This window comes from Colius striatus, chromosome 2 (genome assembly GCF_028858725.1).
Source record: "Colius striatus isolate bColStr4 chromosome 2, bColStr4.1.hap1, whole genome shotgun sequence".
NCBI lineage: Eukaryota > Metazoa > Chordata > Aves > Coliiformes > Coliidae > Colius > Colius striatus.
This window is the reverse complement of record NC_084760.1, coordinates 66,887,777-66,906,044: the sequence shown is the minus strand read 5'-3', so window position 1 is coordinate 66,906,044 and position 18,268 is coordinate 66,887,777. Positions and strand designations below refer to the sequence as shown.

The following is an 18,268-nucleotide window of genomic DNA, read 5'->3' as shown; positions in this document are numbered from 1 at the left end:
ACCACACCTTTATTGGAAAACTGTTGCTTTGAATCAAAACCCATCTTTTTTATGAGTTATTTGAATGATGATTGAGCATTTCACAGCATGACAAAACAGTACCTTTGAAAACATTTGTAGTGTGTATTTGAATACCTCTTCTATCTCAGGGTAGATACTGTGCAACTCTTAAAGAGACGAGGCAGCCATTATGATTTCAGGGACAAGATTCCTGCTTCAAAGTCCATCCCCACTAAAATCAATAGGGCCAACTGGGAGCTGAAGCTGAACCTAAATGCGCATCTGTTAGAGCTGTCAGAGTGCCAGCCATCCATTTTTTATGACACCCACTTTCTCCAAAGTGGAGCACTTCTTCCAGACACTCCTCTTTTTGTAGGCTAAGAGCATTTTCAAGGGAGTAGACTGTAATGTAATGACTGTATAGTAGTCATAGCAGTAAAATGAGGGTTGTTAAAAAAAATAATTTAATAGAAATAAGGTATTATTAGGTCTGTGCTAGCTCTAACAGCTTTGCCACATTGCAGGCTCTCTAGAGAAAGGCCAGAGAAGAATTACCCATGGTAGGGAAGCTTTCAAGAAGTTTTTTCCTTATACTCTGAAAAGATATCCTTAAAATTTATGTGTAATTTAAGTTGGGGTTATGGAGTAAAAATGGGAAAGGGATTGTTGTTGGTATGTGGTTTGGACCAAGGGCAGCAACTTTTTTATAGTAACACAGCTTGTTCTGTCATGCACACAACCAAACCTTGACTTGAAGCTGCATGTAACAATTACTCAGTATCTAAGCTACGCTTTCTCAACAAGCACCTCTTTCAGTGCAGTTTCCTCACTTCATGTTGTCATAATGTGGTAAAGAGGTACAGCTCACAGCTGAAGCACCAGGCAGAGAAATCTGCCTCTGAAACAACTGCTTACTGACTTAATAATACATATACTGGTTTTAACACCTTTGTCTAGGCTAGTCAGCCTTCACAACGTTTGAATTTGCCTTAGATAGACTCCTTGCATGGAGAGAAGTTATTAAAAGGGACAAAGTACTGAAAACTTAGCAAGTCCTAATCCATCCTTTTTTTTTAGTGTAGACAACGTTGTGGAGTGATGCCTTAAGACTTTTATGCTTCTCTTGATACAGCAAATACCAGACAAACATTCCACGTTCCCCAACACACAGGCATGCTGCATAAAAACTTGAAACATAACAAATTTTGCATTTTAAGTGTCATTTATGTAAGAGAAAGTCCTGTGAATTCTGCCCAAGTCCTTTCTCACTGCCAGGACTGTGAATGAATGGCACTGTGTAAGGAAAACAGAATCTTTAGTTCTTTTAGAGACGGGATTTTCTCTGTTGAATTCGAAAACAAGTTAAATCCAATTAACACACAACTTCTAAATTCCAATTCCAAACATAGGCAGGCAGCACCTTTTTCACTGTAATACAAGAAATGCTTGCTTCAGTCCAGAGGCCACGACTACTTCTGGGTTTTTTAGGGGGAAGGGGGTTTCAGAAGGGCAGAGGATTTGGATTCAGAGAAATGGTAAATTAAAATCCACACAACATAAAAAAGTTATGCCAAACATCATGCTTTTTATTTTTTGAGGAAAGAGCAAGAAAATAGCAGTACTTCAACAGGCTAGAAAAAGCCTCATCTAAATACCAGAAGCACAGCAAATAATATTCAGAGCTGATACATTCTTAAGTCAAAGCATAAAGTTGTATGTACATGTGTGTATATATACTCATACATATCTACACATGTACGCACACAACTTTTTAAGTATCAATGTAGCCGTTTGGATTATTTGTGTTTGCTTTATCATTCATTTTAGTTTTGAGTGAGTGAAGTAATTAGATCAGAATTAACTTTAAAGAAAAAAATCCAACCATTGCCACAGACTAGATTAAGAACTCCTACACATGCACAATTACAGCACAGTCTATACTCTTGTGGCCTTCAAACTCCACTAAAATAAGTCAGTTTTAGAGGGAATGCACAAAAACTCCATCCTGGAAGTCTCTTGGCTTTTATCACTGCAACGTCCTAGCCTTTGCTAAAAATTCAGAGAGGAGCTACCCGAGAATGTGATCTTTCTGTATGCATGCCAGACATGAACCATGCAAAAACCCTTTGAGATTTAAGCCCTTAATTATTAGCTGTGTCAAGATTCAGGCACTGTGCTTTACAGCAATCTTTAGAATTCAAGTTAAGAAATTAAAATCGCGTTGGGAGCTGATTTTACTTAAAACAGAGAAAGGTGAAGACTCAGGTAGTTGGCAATTCTTATTTTCCAAGCTGATTTAAGCATTACATGTACACGCTATGAAATAATGACTTAACCAAGTGCTTTAGTAAGTTCTGAAACCGAAAATAAGTTATAGTTCAAAGAACAAGTTAGTATAAAAAGTTTTAACATATGCAAAGTACGTGCTCAAAATACTTATTTTGCGTTTTTAAAAAGAGCTGTGGTCTACCTTACAGAAACAAAGTTCACCCCGTATAAAATATTGCAGTTTGTCCCATTGTGTCATATGAGAGGTTTCCTTATTCTTCATATGATGTAGAACACTTACACAAGAGTTCGTGTTATTCCGAGCCACATAGTGGCAGACAGACTATGTTTGAATCTGTGCTTTTACTACGCAGTACAGTAAAAGCTGAGCAACCCATTTCAGAACAGAATTTAGCAGGTCAAAGAGCTACACTGAGGCAAGAAATCCAGGCAACCGTATAAAAGTTAATGCCGAGTGGCAGTACCAAGGAAGTGAATTGGATCAACAGAAAAAAAACCCTGCTGATAACATTCACTATCACATGTACAGCTTGTAAGCTGGGACAAAATTAGCTTAAGGAGGAAAAAAAAACATATTCAACTGTGTAAACAATCCACCCAGTGCAAAACTGGATGCAGCTGGTAAAAGCAGAAGCAGGCTTAGTAGCGCTGAGGATGTGCGTGCATCCAGATGCCTGTTCCAAATGCATTTATCAATACTGTTGACCAAAAAAGCTATTTACACCACAGCAGAGGCTTCCCTCCCCCCTTACAAAGTTATTACAACTCAGGAAGTCACTGCTGTCTTATACGATCGAAATTCCAGTTATAAGCTACCAACTTAAGTTTGTAAGTTGAAAACACCCACCTTGCAAATTAAATTGAAAACTTCTGTCAAGCATGTCTGAGGACTCTTCAAAAGTTAAGAGTACAGCACTTTACTCAAGTGGTTATTTGCATGAGTAACTTGTACTGACAGCCTGTTAAAATAAGTGAATTTAACACATGTCGGGGTAGCTGTGGTGTTCCTCCTCAGAGAGAGGGATCCACAGAGATTCCAGTTGTTCTCGCTGAGGTGCGCTACAGGGAGAGAAGGGCAGAAGAACCTCGGGCAGCCTGGAGGTGAATCTTCCTGCTTCTAGAAGTATTCCTCCTCTTCATCAAAAAACCCGTTTTCCAGAGCGTACGAGCAGTCTGCGTTAGAGTCAGCTTGGCAGGCACCTTTGTATTCTTGAATTGATTCATACAGGGAGTAGAGCTGACACAGTAATGACATATCTAGCTGCCGAAGGCCAACCTGAGGGGGGAAGAATTCACACAAAAACAAACAGTGTTACAATTGTGATTTCACTGGCAGCGTAATGCAATATCTCTTTTGTTGCTGAACAAGAGGCTCAAGCTTCTTTCTACCTTCAACAGTTATGAAATACAGAAGTGTAAGTCATTTTCTAAAGTGACAGACTCCCCGTGGGATAAACTGGAAAAGGAACAAGAAACAAATACAGCACAACTTGAGCAAAGCATTCTTCAAGATTCTGTCGTATTACAACACCCTTCCAATAAGCAGTTCCATTCCTATCCAGATAAATTTATGAACTCTGCATTCCCCATTATGCAAGAGAGACATTTTTCAAGTAGTACCTGTGTGTCTTTCACATGTCGTTATCACAAAGGATCACATACTCTCTGGTTTTGTTTAAACCAGCCTGGATTAAAAGGTACAAATGGAGCTCTGTCTGGTTTTCCATTTCCTGGCTAAGTATCTTCTATCATTTTCTGTATCAACATCGATAGCCATCTGACAAGGCTTCGTATGTCTAGCACAACTCAGCACGCTACTTGAAGGCAGCAAAACTAGAGCAGAAGTGAGATAAGGACATACACTGCAGCCTGCAAATCTCACAGATACTTTCCTGTGCTACTCAGGCATAGGCTTGATTTATAATTAAGTGCCTAATATTTTGGTCCCCAAACATCCAAAATATTAGTTCCAGAGCTAATTAAAGATTTGGAGCAACATGTTAAAAAGGTTACCTTGTAGCTTGCATCTTTATGTCACATAGAAAACCAGTACCTTACACCACAAAGCAAAATACAACCAGTCGCTCATCACAAAACAGTTTCCCTCTCTGGCAACAAAATGCAGAGTTCATTTCGTATTGTCACCTATCCAACTCAGATCAAATTAAATCTAGGTTTTGTCTTGCAGTAAATTAAAACAACTATCCAATTTAACATTTTCACGCAGCCTTTTCTGCCTAAATTTTCAAATAAGTGTTGACAGGCTGTTCCTACTGAGCCTCAGTTTCATCAAGTGAAAGTATTTGCTACATTCATGTTCAGAGAGAAACAAACAAAAAAAGAAAGTAGCCTCTACCACAGCCTCAATGCCAGGCTACATTTTACCTGGAATGAGAACTCTTACCTCAAAAAAAAAAAAAGAAAAGATCTCTCTTTACATGTCTAAAGTCTCAGAACAGATACACTCCGCACAGAAGAAAACTGTAAGAAGCTGCCATGAAGATATTCCTTTGGCATTGCTGAACCAACTCCTTTTTCTGAAGGTGGAAGGATAAGATGAAAATCATAAAAAGGTATCATGCACCACAACTCCACTCCAACTCAGAAAAACAGGATACAGCATCTTTCAGGACCAGCACAAATTGGTAAGGTCACGAAGCAGAGACATGACGTCCTGTACAGACTGAACATGAGGATTTTAGGATGACACATGGGACAAGACCTAGAAGGCTGTGCTGGCTGCCAGGAGCTTAAGACAAGCCTTTCCACCACCTTGTATCTATGCTGCTTTTCTTACCCATCTCCTTTTTCCTCTGTAATGAACACAACTTCCTCTCCCTTTCTTGCTTAAGCATGCGGTCCGCAGGAAGCATATACCACTCTTCCTTGCTCTCTATTCTGTAAGGGGAAACCAGTACTTGCCCAGGTCTTCTTCTGAAAAAATGTGTAAAACAAAAACCAGCCAACCAGACTGCAGGAGGGAAAATAAAAGGGAGGCACTGTACCATTTCCAGACTCCTCCATCTAGCCCTGCTGAAGTAATTTCTTCAGACCTGTTAAGCTAATGACCGCTTACCTGCTCAAGAATGGTCTGAACATCAACTTTTGGAGGTGGCAGTTGATGAAGTTTGGCTTGCCTGACCTAAACAAGCTGCTTGTCCCAGGTGAGAAAAGATGCTGTGAAGCTGAACTTAATGCCATCACATGTGAACACGAGGTCCACCAGGAAGACTTGCATCAGTGCTAAATGTTTGAAGGACAGATTGTAATTAAGAAGTGTCCAGAGAGCAATCTGGAGGGGGTTGAACCAGAAAACTCAACCTAGAGACCAGCATTTTTAATCCTCAACCAGCATTTTTACCAGCAGCTCTCCTGTTTCAGCTCCCTAAATCACTGCTCTCTATTAGGATCTTTTGTACACCAAGCACAATCTCCAAGATAGAAATTGCTCAGCAGAATTTAGCAGGCCTTGGCACCAAATAGCTATGTTCAACACAATATTTTTTTTCTGTTGCTGCCCCCAGTGTCAATCAAACAAGAACAGTAAGTCTACTGAGAAAAATGCAGCCTCTAGCTCTTCACAGCTGTCAGCTTTGATCCCCAAGGTAGCAAAAGCCTGAAATGTCCCAGCTGGCTAGCACAAATATGAAGTTCTGAATCCCAGACAATCTACATTTAACTCTAGAGTTTTATCATAGCACTTGCAAGACAACCTATAATGCATAGTCCCATGCAATCCTCAGGATCACAGTTCTGAGGTGATCTCTCCTTTCCTTCTCCCCCTCCCCAAAGCATCTAAATCCATCACTTTCTCATTTTCAAAAACATATACAAAGTACTTTGCTTGATCACATAGGGGAAGATACTGTAAGCATTTCTTCCTCATTCACTATTGAAGCCTTCAAGAAAGCTCATCACTCAAGAGCAATGCTATCTTTGATGCAACAAAGAGTGTTCAATAAAGTGCTATTATCTCCTATCTGATGAAAGGCAGTCTGTTAGCACGCAAGAGGCTCTCTAATTTGTATGGACCACAAAAAAGTACACCTGGAACCAAGGAGGCTGTTGCTTAAAAGTCTTTGATGTGTTCAGAGGTATTTTTTTCTTTAGAAGTGTTTTATCAAATTATCATCAAGGATAAGAGTATCAAAGGGGAAGTCTAGTCATCAAATGACTTTAACAAGCACCTCATTCGATTTTCGTTTAAGAAAAAAAAGATGTTTGTAACAAGTTCTCTTTACTTTTTCGGAAAGGACTAAAAGAACTAAAGTCCTATCCTTGTTTCCCCTTACAACACTACAGAGGAAAAAAAGCCTTGGTGGCCAACAGCCACTTGTGCTTCCCTGCATACTGGCAATTCCAATACATGGTTTTAAGAATGAGTCTTAAACTGTATTGAACTACTTGTTGAAACACCAGTGATGGACTAATATTGCAGCACTCTGCATTGTCCTAAATCCACAGAAAGGTCTTTCAGGGGTTTATTGTGCCCTAACACTTTTCTACCATGAGAAAACTGGCCTTAAACCAGGCAATTTTCTGTGTTTCAAAACAGTAAGTGCACAATCCTAAGGTTATTATTAGTCATTTCAGCTGCATCTGGCACCAGCAAAGCACCAACACCCACGGTGTTTAATCAAAAGGTGTGCCAGGTCGCCAGAGGCATTTCACTCATAACACCATCCTACCACCATCCTACAGAATCAAAGTCCTGAAGAAGACTATGTTTAATTGCACTTCACTTGAACGGAATGAATCGGTGTTGACACTTTCTTTGTTTGGTTGTTTTTAAGACAGCCTTTTCAAGTGGATGTCAGGTTCCAATAGATGGATATTAGATCATCGGCCCCCACCCCAACGCCGGAGCAGGCTCCCCATGAGGCTCCTTAAGCCTAACGGTGGAGCCCCCCCAGGCTGCCGGGGCCGAGAGGCCTGACTCTCCCCCGGGGCCGCTGCACCGGAGCGCGCCGCGGTACCTGCGCCCCGCAGCCGCCGCGCCGAGCCCCGTGGGGCGGCACCAGCCCAGGCCCGCGCCCCGGCCCGCCCCGCCGCCGGCACACGGGCGCCCTTCCGGGCCCGGGGCGCGGCCGGGCGGCGGCAGCGGCCCCCCACCGCCGCTCGCCACGTCCGCCGCCCCCGCCGCGGCGCGGCCCAGCCCACCCCACTCACCATCTCCTTGCGGAGCAGGGCCAGCGCCGCGTCCAGGTTAGGAGGCTTGGGCGGTCGCGGCGAGCCTCGGCCGCCGCCGTTCAGCTCGTCCTGGATGCGGGACTTCTGCGCGTAGAGCCGCTCCAGGTCCCGCCAGCGCCCGCCCTGGCCGCCGCCGCCGGAGGAGGAAGAGTTGAGGAGCCCGCTCAGGCTCTTGGGCAGCGGCGGCAGCCCCGCGCCGCCACCGGGCCCCAGCAGCCCTGGACCGCTCATGCTGCGGCGACGGCAGCGACCGACGGAAAGAGCCGCTTCGGCCCTACTGCAGTAGACGCCGCCTGGAGCCCGCCCCGCCTACGGACCGGGGCGGGGGGGAGAGGCCCTGCGGGCGGGGCGGGGGCAGGAAGGGAAGAGACGAGACGGGGGGCGGCCGGCCGGCGGTGGGGAGGTCGTGTTGCAGGTGCCCGAGGCTCCCGGACGCGGCGGGGGCGGGTCCGGACTCGGGCCCGGCCGCTGCACTGCACCTCGCCTTTGTGTGAGGCGGGGCGAGGCCCGGCAGCTCGTGGCTCCTCAGGCGAGGTGGGGCCTGGCTTTCGCCCCGCCGGCCTCTCGTCTGAGCCCGCGGGCTCGGGTCACAGCCCAGGGGCTTGTGCCCCGCGGACAGCGGCCCGCGGCAGCCGGCAGCCCTGGGGCCGGGAGAGGCGAAAGGCCGCTGCGAGGACGGAGCTGAGCTGAGCTGAGTCTCCGGCCTCGGCCCTAAGGTGCCAGGATGAGGTTGGGGGCTGGGGATAAAATGCAGTGAAAGCAAGTGGGAAAGCTGATTAAATGCTCGAGGCGTAGGGCAGGCAGTTCTCCTGTAGCGATGATGTTATTTCAGTTACCCGATGGCACAAAAGTGCTCTCCTCTTCACATCAAGGTGATTCCCTTCACATCCTCACAGCCAAGCCTTGCAACAAAAGTCTTTATCTCTAAGGGTTGCAGCTGAACAAACTAAAGTGTATGTGCTCTGTGACTCAAATATCTTAATCTGAGAGAGAGCTCTCTCTTCCTTCATACCAGGTTTATTCAGAGAGTGCTTTATTGCTCTCACTGATTGCAGAAATACCCCCACGTTTTCAACAGAAGGCGATGGAAAGGGTGCTACACTGCAGGACAGAGTAGTTTGGGCAAAGAGAATGCAGCACAGGAATCACTGAAACTACCTGTACCACCGCAGTTCAGGAATACCACCTCAGTGTGTGAACTCTGCCAGTTGTCATTTCCCCTTTTTCCTTCATGTGTTTGTACCTCTGAAGTCTCCTGAGTAAACTACGGCACTTTTGGATCATTCAGAATCCAAACCGAAGCAGGATATAAAATTGGAGTTCTGGAAGGTGCTGCCATTACAAAGCGGGATTGTTTAAAGGTGCAGTTCTATTGACACAATCCAGCTTTGTTTGTGGGATTTTCCCTTCAAGAAATCACCACCTTTGCATTATTTCCAGTTCTGTTCCTAGATCAACATAGCTTTTTCACAGTTTAAATGTCGTCAGACTCTGTGACAATTGTTTTAAACCCTCTTACAGTGGAGGAAGCTTTTGCCAGTCTTTATTCATGTCTACGTGCTACTCTGGGGACTGACTTTTTCACCCAGCCTGATGTGCATGTTAATGCTTTGTGCATTGGAATCAAGAAGATAACTTTGTGTCTTGGTTGTCATGATGCCACTTCTGCCCAGGTTGACTGTGAAAAATAAAGCAGGACTGACAGCTTTTATGAAAACAAAGGCATTTAAAAACACCCCTAGTGTAAATTCAAAGCATCAACAAACCCCGTGTCCTTTCAGGCCAAGGGTGCCCGACAGCAAAAATTCAGTTTGCTAAGGATGTAGGCACTGGATTATCTTCCTTCTTCTTAGTGAATACATTTATTTGTTCCTCTTCCAATCCACCCCTGTTTTGGTTTGGGTTTTTTTTTTTCCAGATGAGAGCTATTTGGAAAAGCTTTTGAATATTCTTATTTTATCTAAACCAGCTTATCTTAATTATTTTTTTCAGCTTGCCTGATCTCATTAGGTTGCAAGTACATTTTCTTCACGCTTGAATCCTTTAGGCACCTTGTTGCTGTATCTTTCGTAGTGCAAAAACCTTCGTGCTGGCTTGCTGTTTAACTTTGGCATCTGAAAAATATAATACTTTTTGGGTTCCCAGAGACCCTTCTTTCAGTTGGCAACCTTATCTGGCCTTCAATCGTATTAAATTCATAACTACCTTTGAAAATCTAAATCTGCTGCTTTATTTAGTCTGACCTAGTTATAACGTGGTGATAGTGGAAGCTGGAGTCCTCTGCAGTTAGTATTTTGGTTATTGAGTAAGCTTTTGTTAGCTGTATAAACCTCTTCATTTGTTCCTAGGACTGGATTACAGAAACATATCACTTGTCTAAACTGTCTTTTGCTAAGGACATGACCTAAAAAAAACCCCACGTTAAAAATACATGTAGTTTATGTCATAAAGAATTAGAAAGTGCCAGATGAGGAGTGCTTCATACCGTTCCCTTACGCAGATGCATTCTGGTATGTTTCTAGTTTACTTATTCACAAGCAATGTTTTCTCCTTTCCTCATTCATTAAGAGGATACATGATGCCTGTGTGTCATATATACATCATTGACTAGCATTCTTCTTTCCAGATGGGGTGATCTGTGTGCATTACAGTGTTCCTTGAGCTGATAATGATACATTAAGACTCTTTCCTACAGCCTTTTCTATGATGCTTTCCCCTCTCATAACTGACTTACCTACAAACGTTAATGAATTCTTTGTGACAAGCCTGTAATAAAGGTGATATTGTTATCCACACTGGAAGCAGGACACGGGGAGCTAAAGGTAGGTCATGGTAAAAAAACATTTACTAATTTTAAGTGCCTGGTTTGTGGTTCCTAAGGGATGCTTTTCCACCCAACAGAACTGACAGAAGGACATTTGCAGAGCAGCACCTTGGCTTAAAGCCACCTTCGTTAGAGGTGTGAAGTAAGACTCCAGGTTTTGCAGTGATATAACATGTCACGTTTTGTCCCCTCTGCAGTGAGGATGCCTTAAAACTTGTCAGATAAGGTGCACCAGAGCTCATCCTTCAGTGCTGTCGGTCTTATGTCTCCCATTGGCTTAAGCTGCAGTCAGCATTGCTTGTCAAGGATGGATCAGGATGCAGCTATCACAAGTTGGGCATACGCAGAACAAATTAGTGATGAGAGACACATGCTTTTATGCTTCCATTTGCTCCTGCCATCACCATGCCTGAGCAAACTCTTTGTTTCTTACGAGGCTCATGGGTTTTTTACCACAAATGTGGAAAAGCAGAGATCACACTGTTCCGTGTGGCTCTGGGAATGACATGAAATTCAGTCCTTTGGCTGAGGAGAATTTAGAAGCCGCTGGGTATAATTGGCACCTGATATATGATGCCACATAATGACATATCCAAACAGAAATGAAGTTTTCAGCTAAAGATCAAGTCTTAGCCATCATTTTCCATCAGAGAAGTGGTTTTAAATAAAAGTGGTTGAGTCGTAATTTTGCCACTTTTTTTCCCCCAAGTATATATTTAATATCTATGCCTTAAAGATGAAAATACAAGTTTCTGTGTGTTTCTCAAACACACAGAGATCACGGTGGCTTCCAGCAAAGTGGTGGCCTTGGATCTAGAGCAGAGATCCTCCTGTTTGTTACCCGAAGAAACAGGAGCAATGGTCAACTCTTACATTTCTGTAGGTTGGCTACCACATAAATACCCAAGAAGGACACCTCAGACTGTGGGATTCAGAACTAACTGCTAGAAACACAGAAATATGGAGATTTGGGGATCCAGACTTCATTTTCAACTTCTTGATGAAATGTATTTTTTCAGTTATAAACCTTTGTGTGTGCCACTTGCTCTCCCAGCCTGTTCCTCTTGCTCTTGTTGCTGGTTTTTCGCCAGTTCCTTGTGTGAACTGTGTTCCAGACCAATGTCCCGTACCTGTGGTCTCTGCTGCCTTAATTTCTACCCCTGCCTTTTGCTTTTGTCCCTCTTGCTTCAGCTGCCACATTGTGCTCTCACTGCTGCTTTCAGAGGATCACAGAATTTTCTGGGTTGGAAAAGACCTTTAAGATCATTGAGTCCTTAAGCATTTCTTTGATATCTAATGCTGTCTTAAGCCCTCTGTAGTGAAGTCAGGCTGCTACTTCTTCCTTTTGCATGGAGAACCAGAAAAGGCCAAATGTTGACAACAGGAGAGGAAGAATGTGTCTAGGGCATGGGGAGTAGGTATGATAGAAAGACCATTAGGACTGGGCAGAGCAAAGGCAATGGATTCAGAAGGGAAGCAAGAATCAGAAGTTACATGGAGGGATTGGTCTGTAGAGATCTATAAGCAGGTGTGAGTAACAGTTTCACCACTGAAAGCATCTTCCAGCCAGCAATAACACACATTTAGAGTTACGATTTTCCCCTTTTTGTTTACGAGTGGCAGCTGCTTAAAGCTGAGCTCTGTTCCCCCTCTCCTTTCAGCAATGAGAGTGGTATGGATTTTGGAAGCAATTTATGGCCAATGTAAAGCAGCGAGAAGCAGTATGGAAATCACGTTCATGTGGCAAATAGGCAGCTACATTTCTGCAATGACAAGAGGTCTAATCCCCCTCGTGCTGTGGATTTTTACCAAGTGCTGCTGCTTTGTGTTGTGAAGGGGGAAAAAAAATATCAAAGTCTATATTTTCATGTCAGAAATTCTGGTTCAGGATTATAGGAAGGCTCATGCCCAGGAGAAGTAAGGACGTGATTTGATAGTAAAGTTGATGGGACTTACGGTTAGGTAACCAACCATTTGTTTTTCTAATCATAGAGTCATAGAATGGTAGGGTTGGAAGGGACCTTTAGAGATCATCTAGTCCAAAATCTGGCTTGTTCACATCTCTGTTTAATGTTAGATCAAACTGTAAGTCTTCTCCACAGTACATCACTAAATGCTCTGCAACATTGATTTTAAAATCTCCTCTCTCTGTTCTCTGACTTTATTAAATTAGATGTAGTGGTATTAGTCTATTTTTCCTGCCTTTCCAGTCTCATAGATTCTTCCCCACTATGTGACACTTAGCAGAAAAAAAAAGAGTTGCTGTTGAGATGACATCAAATCCGTATTCCTGCAACAGGTCCTTGTCTTCAGGGTTTCTGTTGTAATTAAGAAAGCAAGCCATTTTAGTATTTCATATCAGCTGGTCAAAGCAAATCCCCCAAAACGAAACGAGAAACCACGGTAGGCTGTAGGAATTAATAGATTCAGTATGATGTGAAAATTCATAGCCATGAAAGAACTCAGTGGGGTTTTGTGAGATCATTTTGTAATAAACTAGCCTCATGCTCACAGCTGTTGATGGCTCTGAACATCTTCCCTTCATCTCATAGAGTCACAGAACAGATGATGCCCAACCGTTAACCCAGCACTACCACATCCACTGCTAAGCCATGTCCCTCAACATCACATCTACAGGTCTTTTAAGTATCTCCAGAGATGGTGACTTGATTACCTCCCTGGGCAGCCTCTTCCAGTGCCTGACAGCCATTGTGGTGAAAAAAAATTTCTCCTAATCTCCAATCTAAACCTCCCTGGCACAACCTGAGGCTATTACCTCTTGTCCTGTTGCTTGTAGCTTGGGAGAAGAGACCAACACCCACCCTCACTGCTGCTTCCTTTCAGACAGTTCTAGAGAGTGATCATGTCTCACCCCAAGCTCCTTTTTTCCAGGCTAAAAAACTCCAGTTCCTTCAGCTGCTCCTCATCAGACTTGTGCTCCAGACCCTTTACCTAATTCACTGCTTGTCTCTGGACATGCTTCAGCACCTCAATGTCTTGTAGTGAGGGGCCTAGAACAACACAGCACTTGAGGTGCAGCCTCACCAGTGCCAAGTACAGGGGGGCAATTACTGCCTTGCTTGCCACGCTATTTCTGATATGAGCCAGGATGCCATTGGCCTTCTTGGCTACCTAGGCACACTGATTGCTCATTTTCAGACAGAGACCAATATCTCTAGGTCCTTTACCAGGCAGTTTTCCAGCCACTCTGCTCCAAGCCTGCAGCACTGCCTGGGTTTGTTGTGGCCCAAGAGCAGGAACTGGCACTTGGCATTGTTAAACCTCATACAATTGGCCTCAGCCCATTGCTCGAGCCTGTCCAGGTCCCTCTGAAGAGCCTTCCTGCCTTAAAGCAGATCAACACAAATCAACTATCTCCTTTTACTGTGTCACAAATACAAAAGAAAAGAAGGATTTCAAAGTGCCTTTTGATGTGGGGTTTTTTTACCCCCCTTTCCTTTGACTTCAATATAGTTCTGATAAGCATTTGCCTCTTCAAAAAGACAGCTTGAGGGGGTATTTATTACTGCTGCTTGTTACCCTCACAACACCGTGCTGCTTCCTCTTAACAGTACAGACCTGACTTACAGTAACAGCTTTCCAGAATCTGATTACTGAAAGCAGATAGCCAGGGGATCAGAGCTACAGGCTTTAAGGGTATTTGTCTTACTATCCTAGTGACACTGAGCAGACCCTTTCCTTTAGTGAGATCTGCATCGGGGTCAAATCTGGAGGATGCTGTCTAAGCTGTGCTGAGGTCATTTGAGGTAAAAATGTTGGGAGTCCTAAATCTGCGGGCAAAACTGCACGGCAGAAAGCAAGTGCTGCTCAACAGGGATGGCAGCGAGTGTGCAGAAGAAATAAGAAGGATTTGTGTTTGCAGAGTGCAGATTGTCTAGTTTGATATCTGCCTTGAAGCATTTTTGAGTGAGGAATAGTAGTCAATCATTTCTTAAAACTAATTGTTTAGTTCTCTGCAAAATGATCAGTTGTAAGCAAACATGGAAGTTTCTATATGCTATTATGTTCAACTAATGTTAACAAAGATAGATTTCTTGCTTCTTTCTTCTGTGTTCTCCCTGAATAAAATGTATATATCAGGGGTTTTTTTTCTTCCAGGCTGAATATGGAAATATATTTCCAGATGTAGATTACATGGCTCAGGAGATAAACACTTCTCTTCATCTGTGAATAGCTGTAATGGCTTGCTGGGGAAAGGACCATAGTTTTATATACAGATGTACTTATGTTCTTGAAAAATAACCTTCCTCTCCCAGAATGACAGATTTGTGCCTGAAATAAATTGCTGAAAAAACAAATGCAAAATTGAGACCATTAAAAAACTAGTTCATACCTTCAGTTCACCTGGACCAAATGCCATATCCCATCCTGCCTTCCACCTGCATTTGAGTACTATCTGGTGGGGCAAACAGCCTGTACTCCTATGCAAGCTCTCAGAAGGAGAGAGTGATGAGCAGGTTGCAGCAGGGCCTCTTCCTCCCAGCAGCTGGGGTTGCACAGAGTGGCTGAGGCTATGGCGATGCCTGAGCCAACAGCACCCAGAAGCTGAATCGAGGCCTGGCCAAAGCTTATGTGGAGCATCCTTGTATGGACCTGCATCTCTTTGTCTTGTGCTGAAATTGATCTGCCTCTGAGGTGGGACACAAGCAATAATTCAACAGTGCATAACATTATTTCTAAACAGTTTAGAGGAGAAAAGTACTCTCTGTAATTGAAAGTTCATTTAGGTAGAGGGAATGTAATTACCTGGCATGGTTAGAGGAGAAAAGCTATTGTGAGTCTCTGATGAAAGCTGTCATCAGTTATTTAGTGGCCAACAAGCGATTAGAATTTTTGTTTCATACTTCATACAAGAACAGCACATTCAGCAGCCCAGTGACCCTTAAATTCAGTGCAGGGGCACTCCATAATTACTGACTCAGAGGCAAATGTTCTACTAGCTGAACTGTGATCATTGCTTTTTGCAGCATTTTAGTATGTGGCACCCAAACAGCAACAAGTCTGAGCCTTATTTAGCATGGGAAATCAACTTTTATAATAGTATAGGCAAGAGAATAATTTAAAAATACTGTCATTATATAAAAATAAACACAAAGAAGCAAACATAATGCTCGAAAATAATTTCTTGGTGTAAGTACTTATGATATCAGATTTTTACCTGATGTGAACTTGTCAGAGAAACAAAGCAGTTCACATTTCAAGTAGCACAAAACCAATCCAGTCCTTTGTTCTCCCTTTCTCTCAGAAATGCCTCTCTCAGGCCCTGCAAACTGCATGGTTGCTGCTCTCACTCCTACTAAAGGGCTGTGACTGTACTAGCCAAGAAGGAGGATGCTCCCTCTCGTCATGTGCCGAGCTCTCTTGTGTTTCACAATGCAGTCACTCTTCTCAATTGATTGCAGCCAAACATAATTGTACCAGAGAGACATGGAGACTGAGAGGAACACATCCAGAGCACTGGAGGATCCAAAAGATCAGTTCATCTTCCTTTCCTCAGATCCTTCCAGCTTTTCAGAGTTGTTCTTCCTTTGCAAAGCTGTTGGGGAAGAGCTGTAATGCCAACAGCCATCCCTGTCAGGTGGGAATTGTATTGCAGCGCAACAATCCTTGCATCCACTTTAGGCACCTGTTGTATTGTTGGAGACAACTCACACCTGTGGCAGGACCAAACCATACAATAATCCAGTCATTTCTTTGCCATTTTACAACTTGGTGCAACGTGGAGCATGGCACAGACAGAGCCTAAACCAAAAAGCAATCTGCACCATCTGTCAAAGTTGCAAAAGGAAACAAAATCCTCAAGTAAAACAAAACAAAAGGCTAAAACCTCTGCAGGGGGAAATGCGACAACAAATATCCACAAAGAGGGGAAGCTACAAACCCAAACATCTGTGCTGGAAATGAGATCAGATCAGGCCAATCACTGCAGCCATAATCAGCTGCTGACAGGAACAAACAGGTATACAGACAAGCTGTATAGGAAAGAGCAGAGATTTCTGACGTATTTTTGTCTAGTTGGGAAAACTGCCTGGGCAAATGCAAACTAAAGAACTCTTTGCCTTTCTTTGCTGAATTGGCCAAAGAAGATGGAAACCTATGGAGACTACCTGAATAGGAGCCACCAGAAATATGATTGCTGACAAGTCCATCACTTGCTATGAAAATGAACTTTTGATAACATGACGTTGCACAAGTTTTATTTTCATAGACTCCTGTAACTTTATTTCTGTATGTTTAGTGCATCAGTAACTAGCAACATTGTACTGATGTATAAATATAGGTAATAGTAACAAATCAACCTAAAAGTCAGTTTTAAGGCACATCAATAACTTGATTTCCACTTGCATCCTTAAAAAAGTTCAAATAAGACAAAAGTGGTGGAGATCTTTTGCAGCTCTTGAGTTTACAGGTCTGTCAGGCAAAAGGAACTTGTTCTTTCTTCCTCTCCTTAATCTTTCAGCTTCTCTTTTAGGAACTGTGACAGGGTAAACCAAATGTAATTTATACAAGGCCACAAATCCCTACAGTATGAAGAATAAGATTTGGAGTGCAAGGTATACATGCTTTGAATTCAACTTACCATTATTTGCAAGCTCACTTTTTGAAGTGCAATGGCTTTTTAATTACTTATGAGCTTTCAGAACTTTTTGGATTATCAATGACCTGAAGTAACTTCAAGATATCTCACAGTTCTTGTCCATCCAACAGTAAGCAAAAAATAACAAAACCCAGCTCCTTTATGTTTCAATGATTATGACATTTTTTTAGAATAGAATCAACATAATTCTGTCAGTGCTCTGAAAACAGGATACTTGCATCCTGTCGCACTCACTCTTTTGATGAGGCCACATACTTACCCAGTTTATTCTTGTTGAGTCATTCTTTGCTCTGATACTGCTTTGAGACAGAGAGAGGGGTAAGATGATAGTTTTCTATTCTGTCATAGATCAGAAAATAAACAAGTAATAATTTATAAACACCATTGGTTTTTTTATCATTTCAGAACTTAAATACTTTGCTGTCTCTGCTCTAAACTTGATTCTGAAAACTAATTACTTTTAATTCTCCTTTGTTTAATGAAATACTAGCAAAGGCTTAGCTAGTTAAAACTGCAAGAAGCATGCAATTTAAGATAGCTTCCGAGATTTGTGTAGGAAAATGCTTTCTAATATATTCTGGAGACCCCTGGCATTCCTGAGACAAGCCCCACAAAGCCTGATCTAAACCTTGTAGACAAGTCAGTGACAGTCTGTTCACTGACTTTAGCTGTAGAGGAAAGTGGGTTAGGTCCTAGGACTGAAATAAGCTCTGTACTGAATGTTCCAAAGTTCCTTATCAAGCGTGTCCAGTCATTGAGTAAGTGATACTCAACCTCAAAGATGACCTTATGCAGTTTTTACTGGAGGCAGTAGCTTGGTTCTCAAATGCATCCCAGCAGCAGCAATGACTCTTACAGCTGTATGTAATACATAAACACAGCACAGCATGGAGCCAAATCAATGCATATGGGGCGTTTTTGAAGCCAGCACCAGAGAAGGAAGCTATGTCCTCTTTAGCTTTTCATCCCATACCTCCACACCTCCATAAGCTACAACTTGGACTATTCTTGGGGAAATTGGCTTTGGAGGGCTAGTGGAAACCTGTGACATAACAGCCAGAGGTAGGTTCACGTAGCCCTGCTGAATTGGTGCAGTGATGGGTTTCTTCATCACTTCTGGAAGAAACAGGAGTAGATTGAGCTGGAAATGGCTGGTCTCACAGATCATTGTAATCAACCACTTCTCCCTGCTCTTAAAAAGTGACTGTTTGTCTGTGGTCTCTGAGTGTTGTCTGTTTCAGAAAAAAAGCTGAACAAACTTGCTGTCACTCTTGTCCCTAAGGGACAACACCAATTCACGAAATAGTGCTGGGAGGTGCCTCATAGTCACAGAAACGAGGATCAAG

The 18,268-nt window shown here is 43.0% G+C and overlaps 1 protein-coding gene across 1 annotated transcript; it reads right to left on the bottom strand.

Moving 5' to 3' along the window:
* Positions 1–1,565: 1,565 nt before the first annotated feature.
* Positions 1,566–7,917, bottom strand: FAM89A (family with sequence similarity 89 member A). Its single transcript, XM_061990935.1, has 2 exons — positions 7,459–7,917; positions 1,566–3,565 (listed from the first exon to the last, which is right to left on the bottom strand). The coding sequence occupies exons 1-2, from the start codon at positions 7,708–7,710 to the stop codon at positions 3,407–3,409; spliced, it is 411 nt and encodes a 136-aa protein (XP_061846919.1). The 5' UTR covers positions 7,711–7,917; the 3' UTR covers positions 1,566–3,406.
* Positions 7,918–18,268: the final 10,351 nt, after the last annotated feature.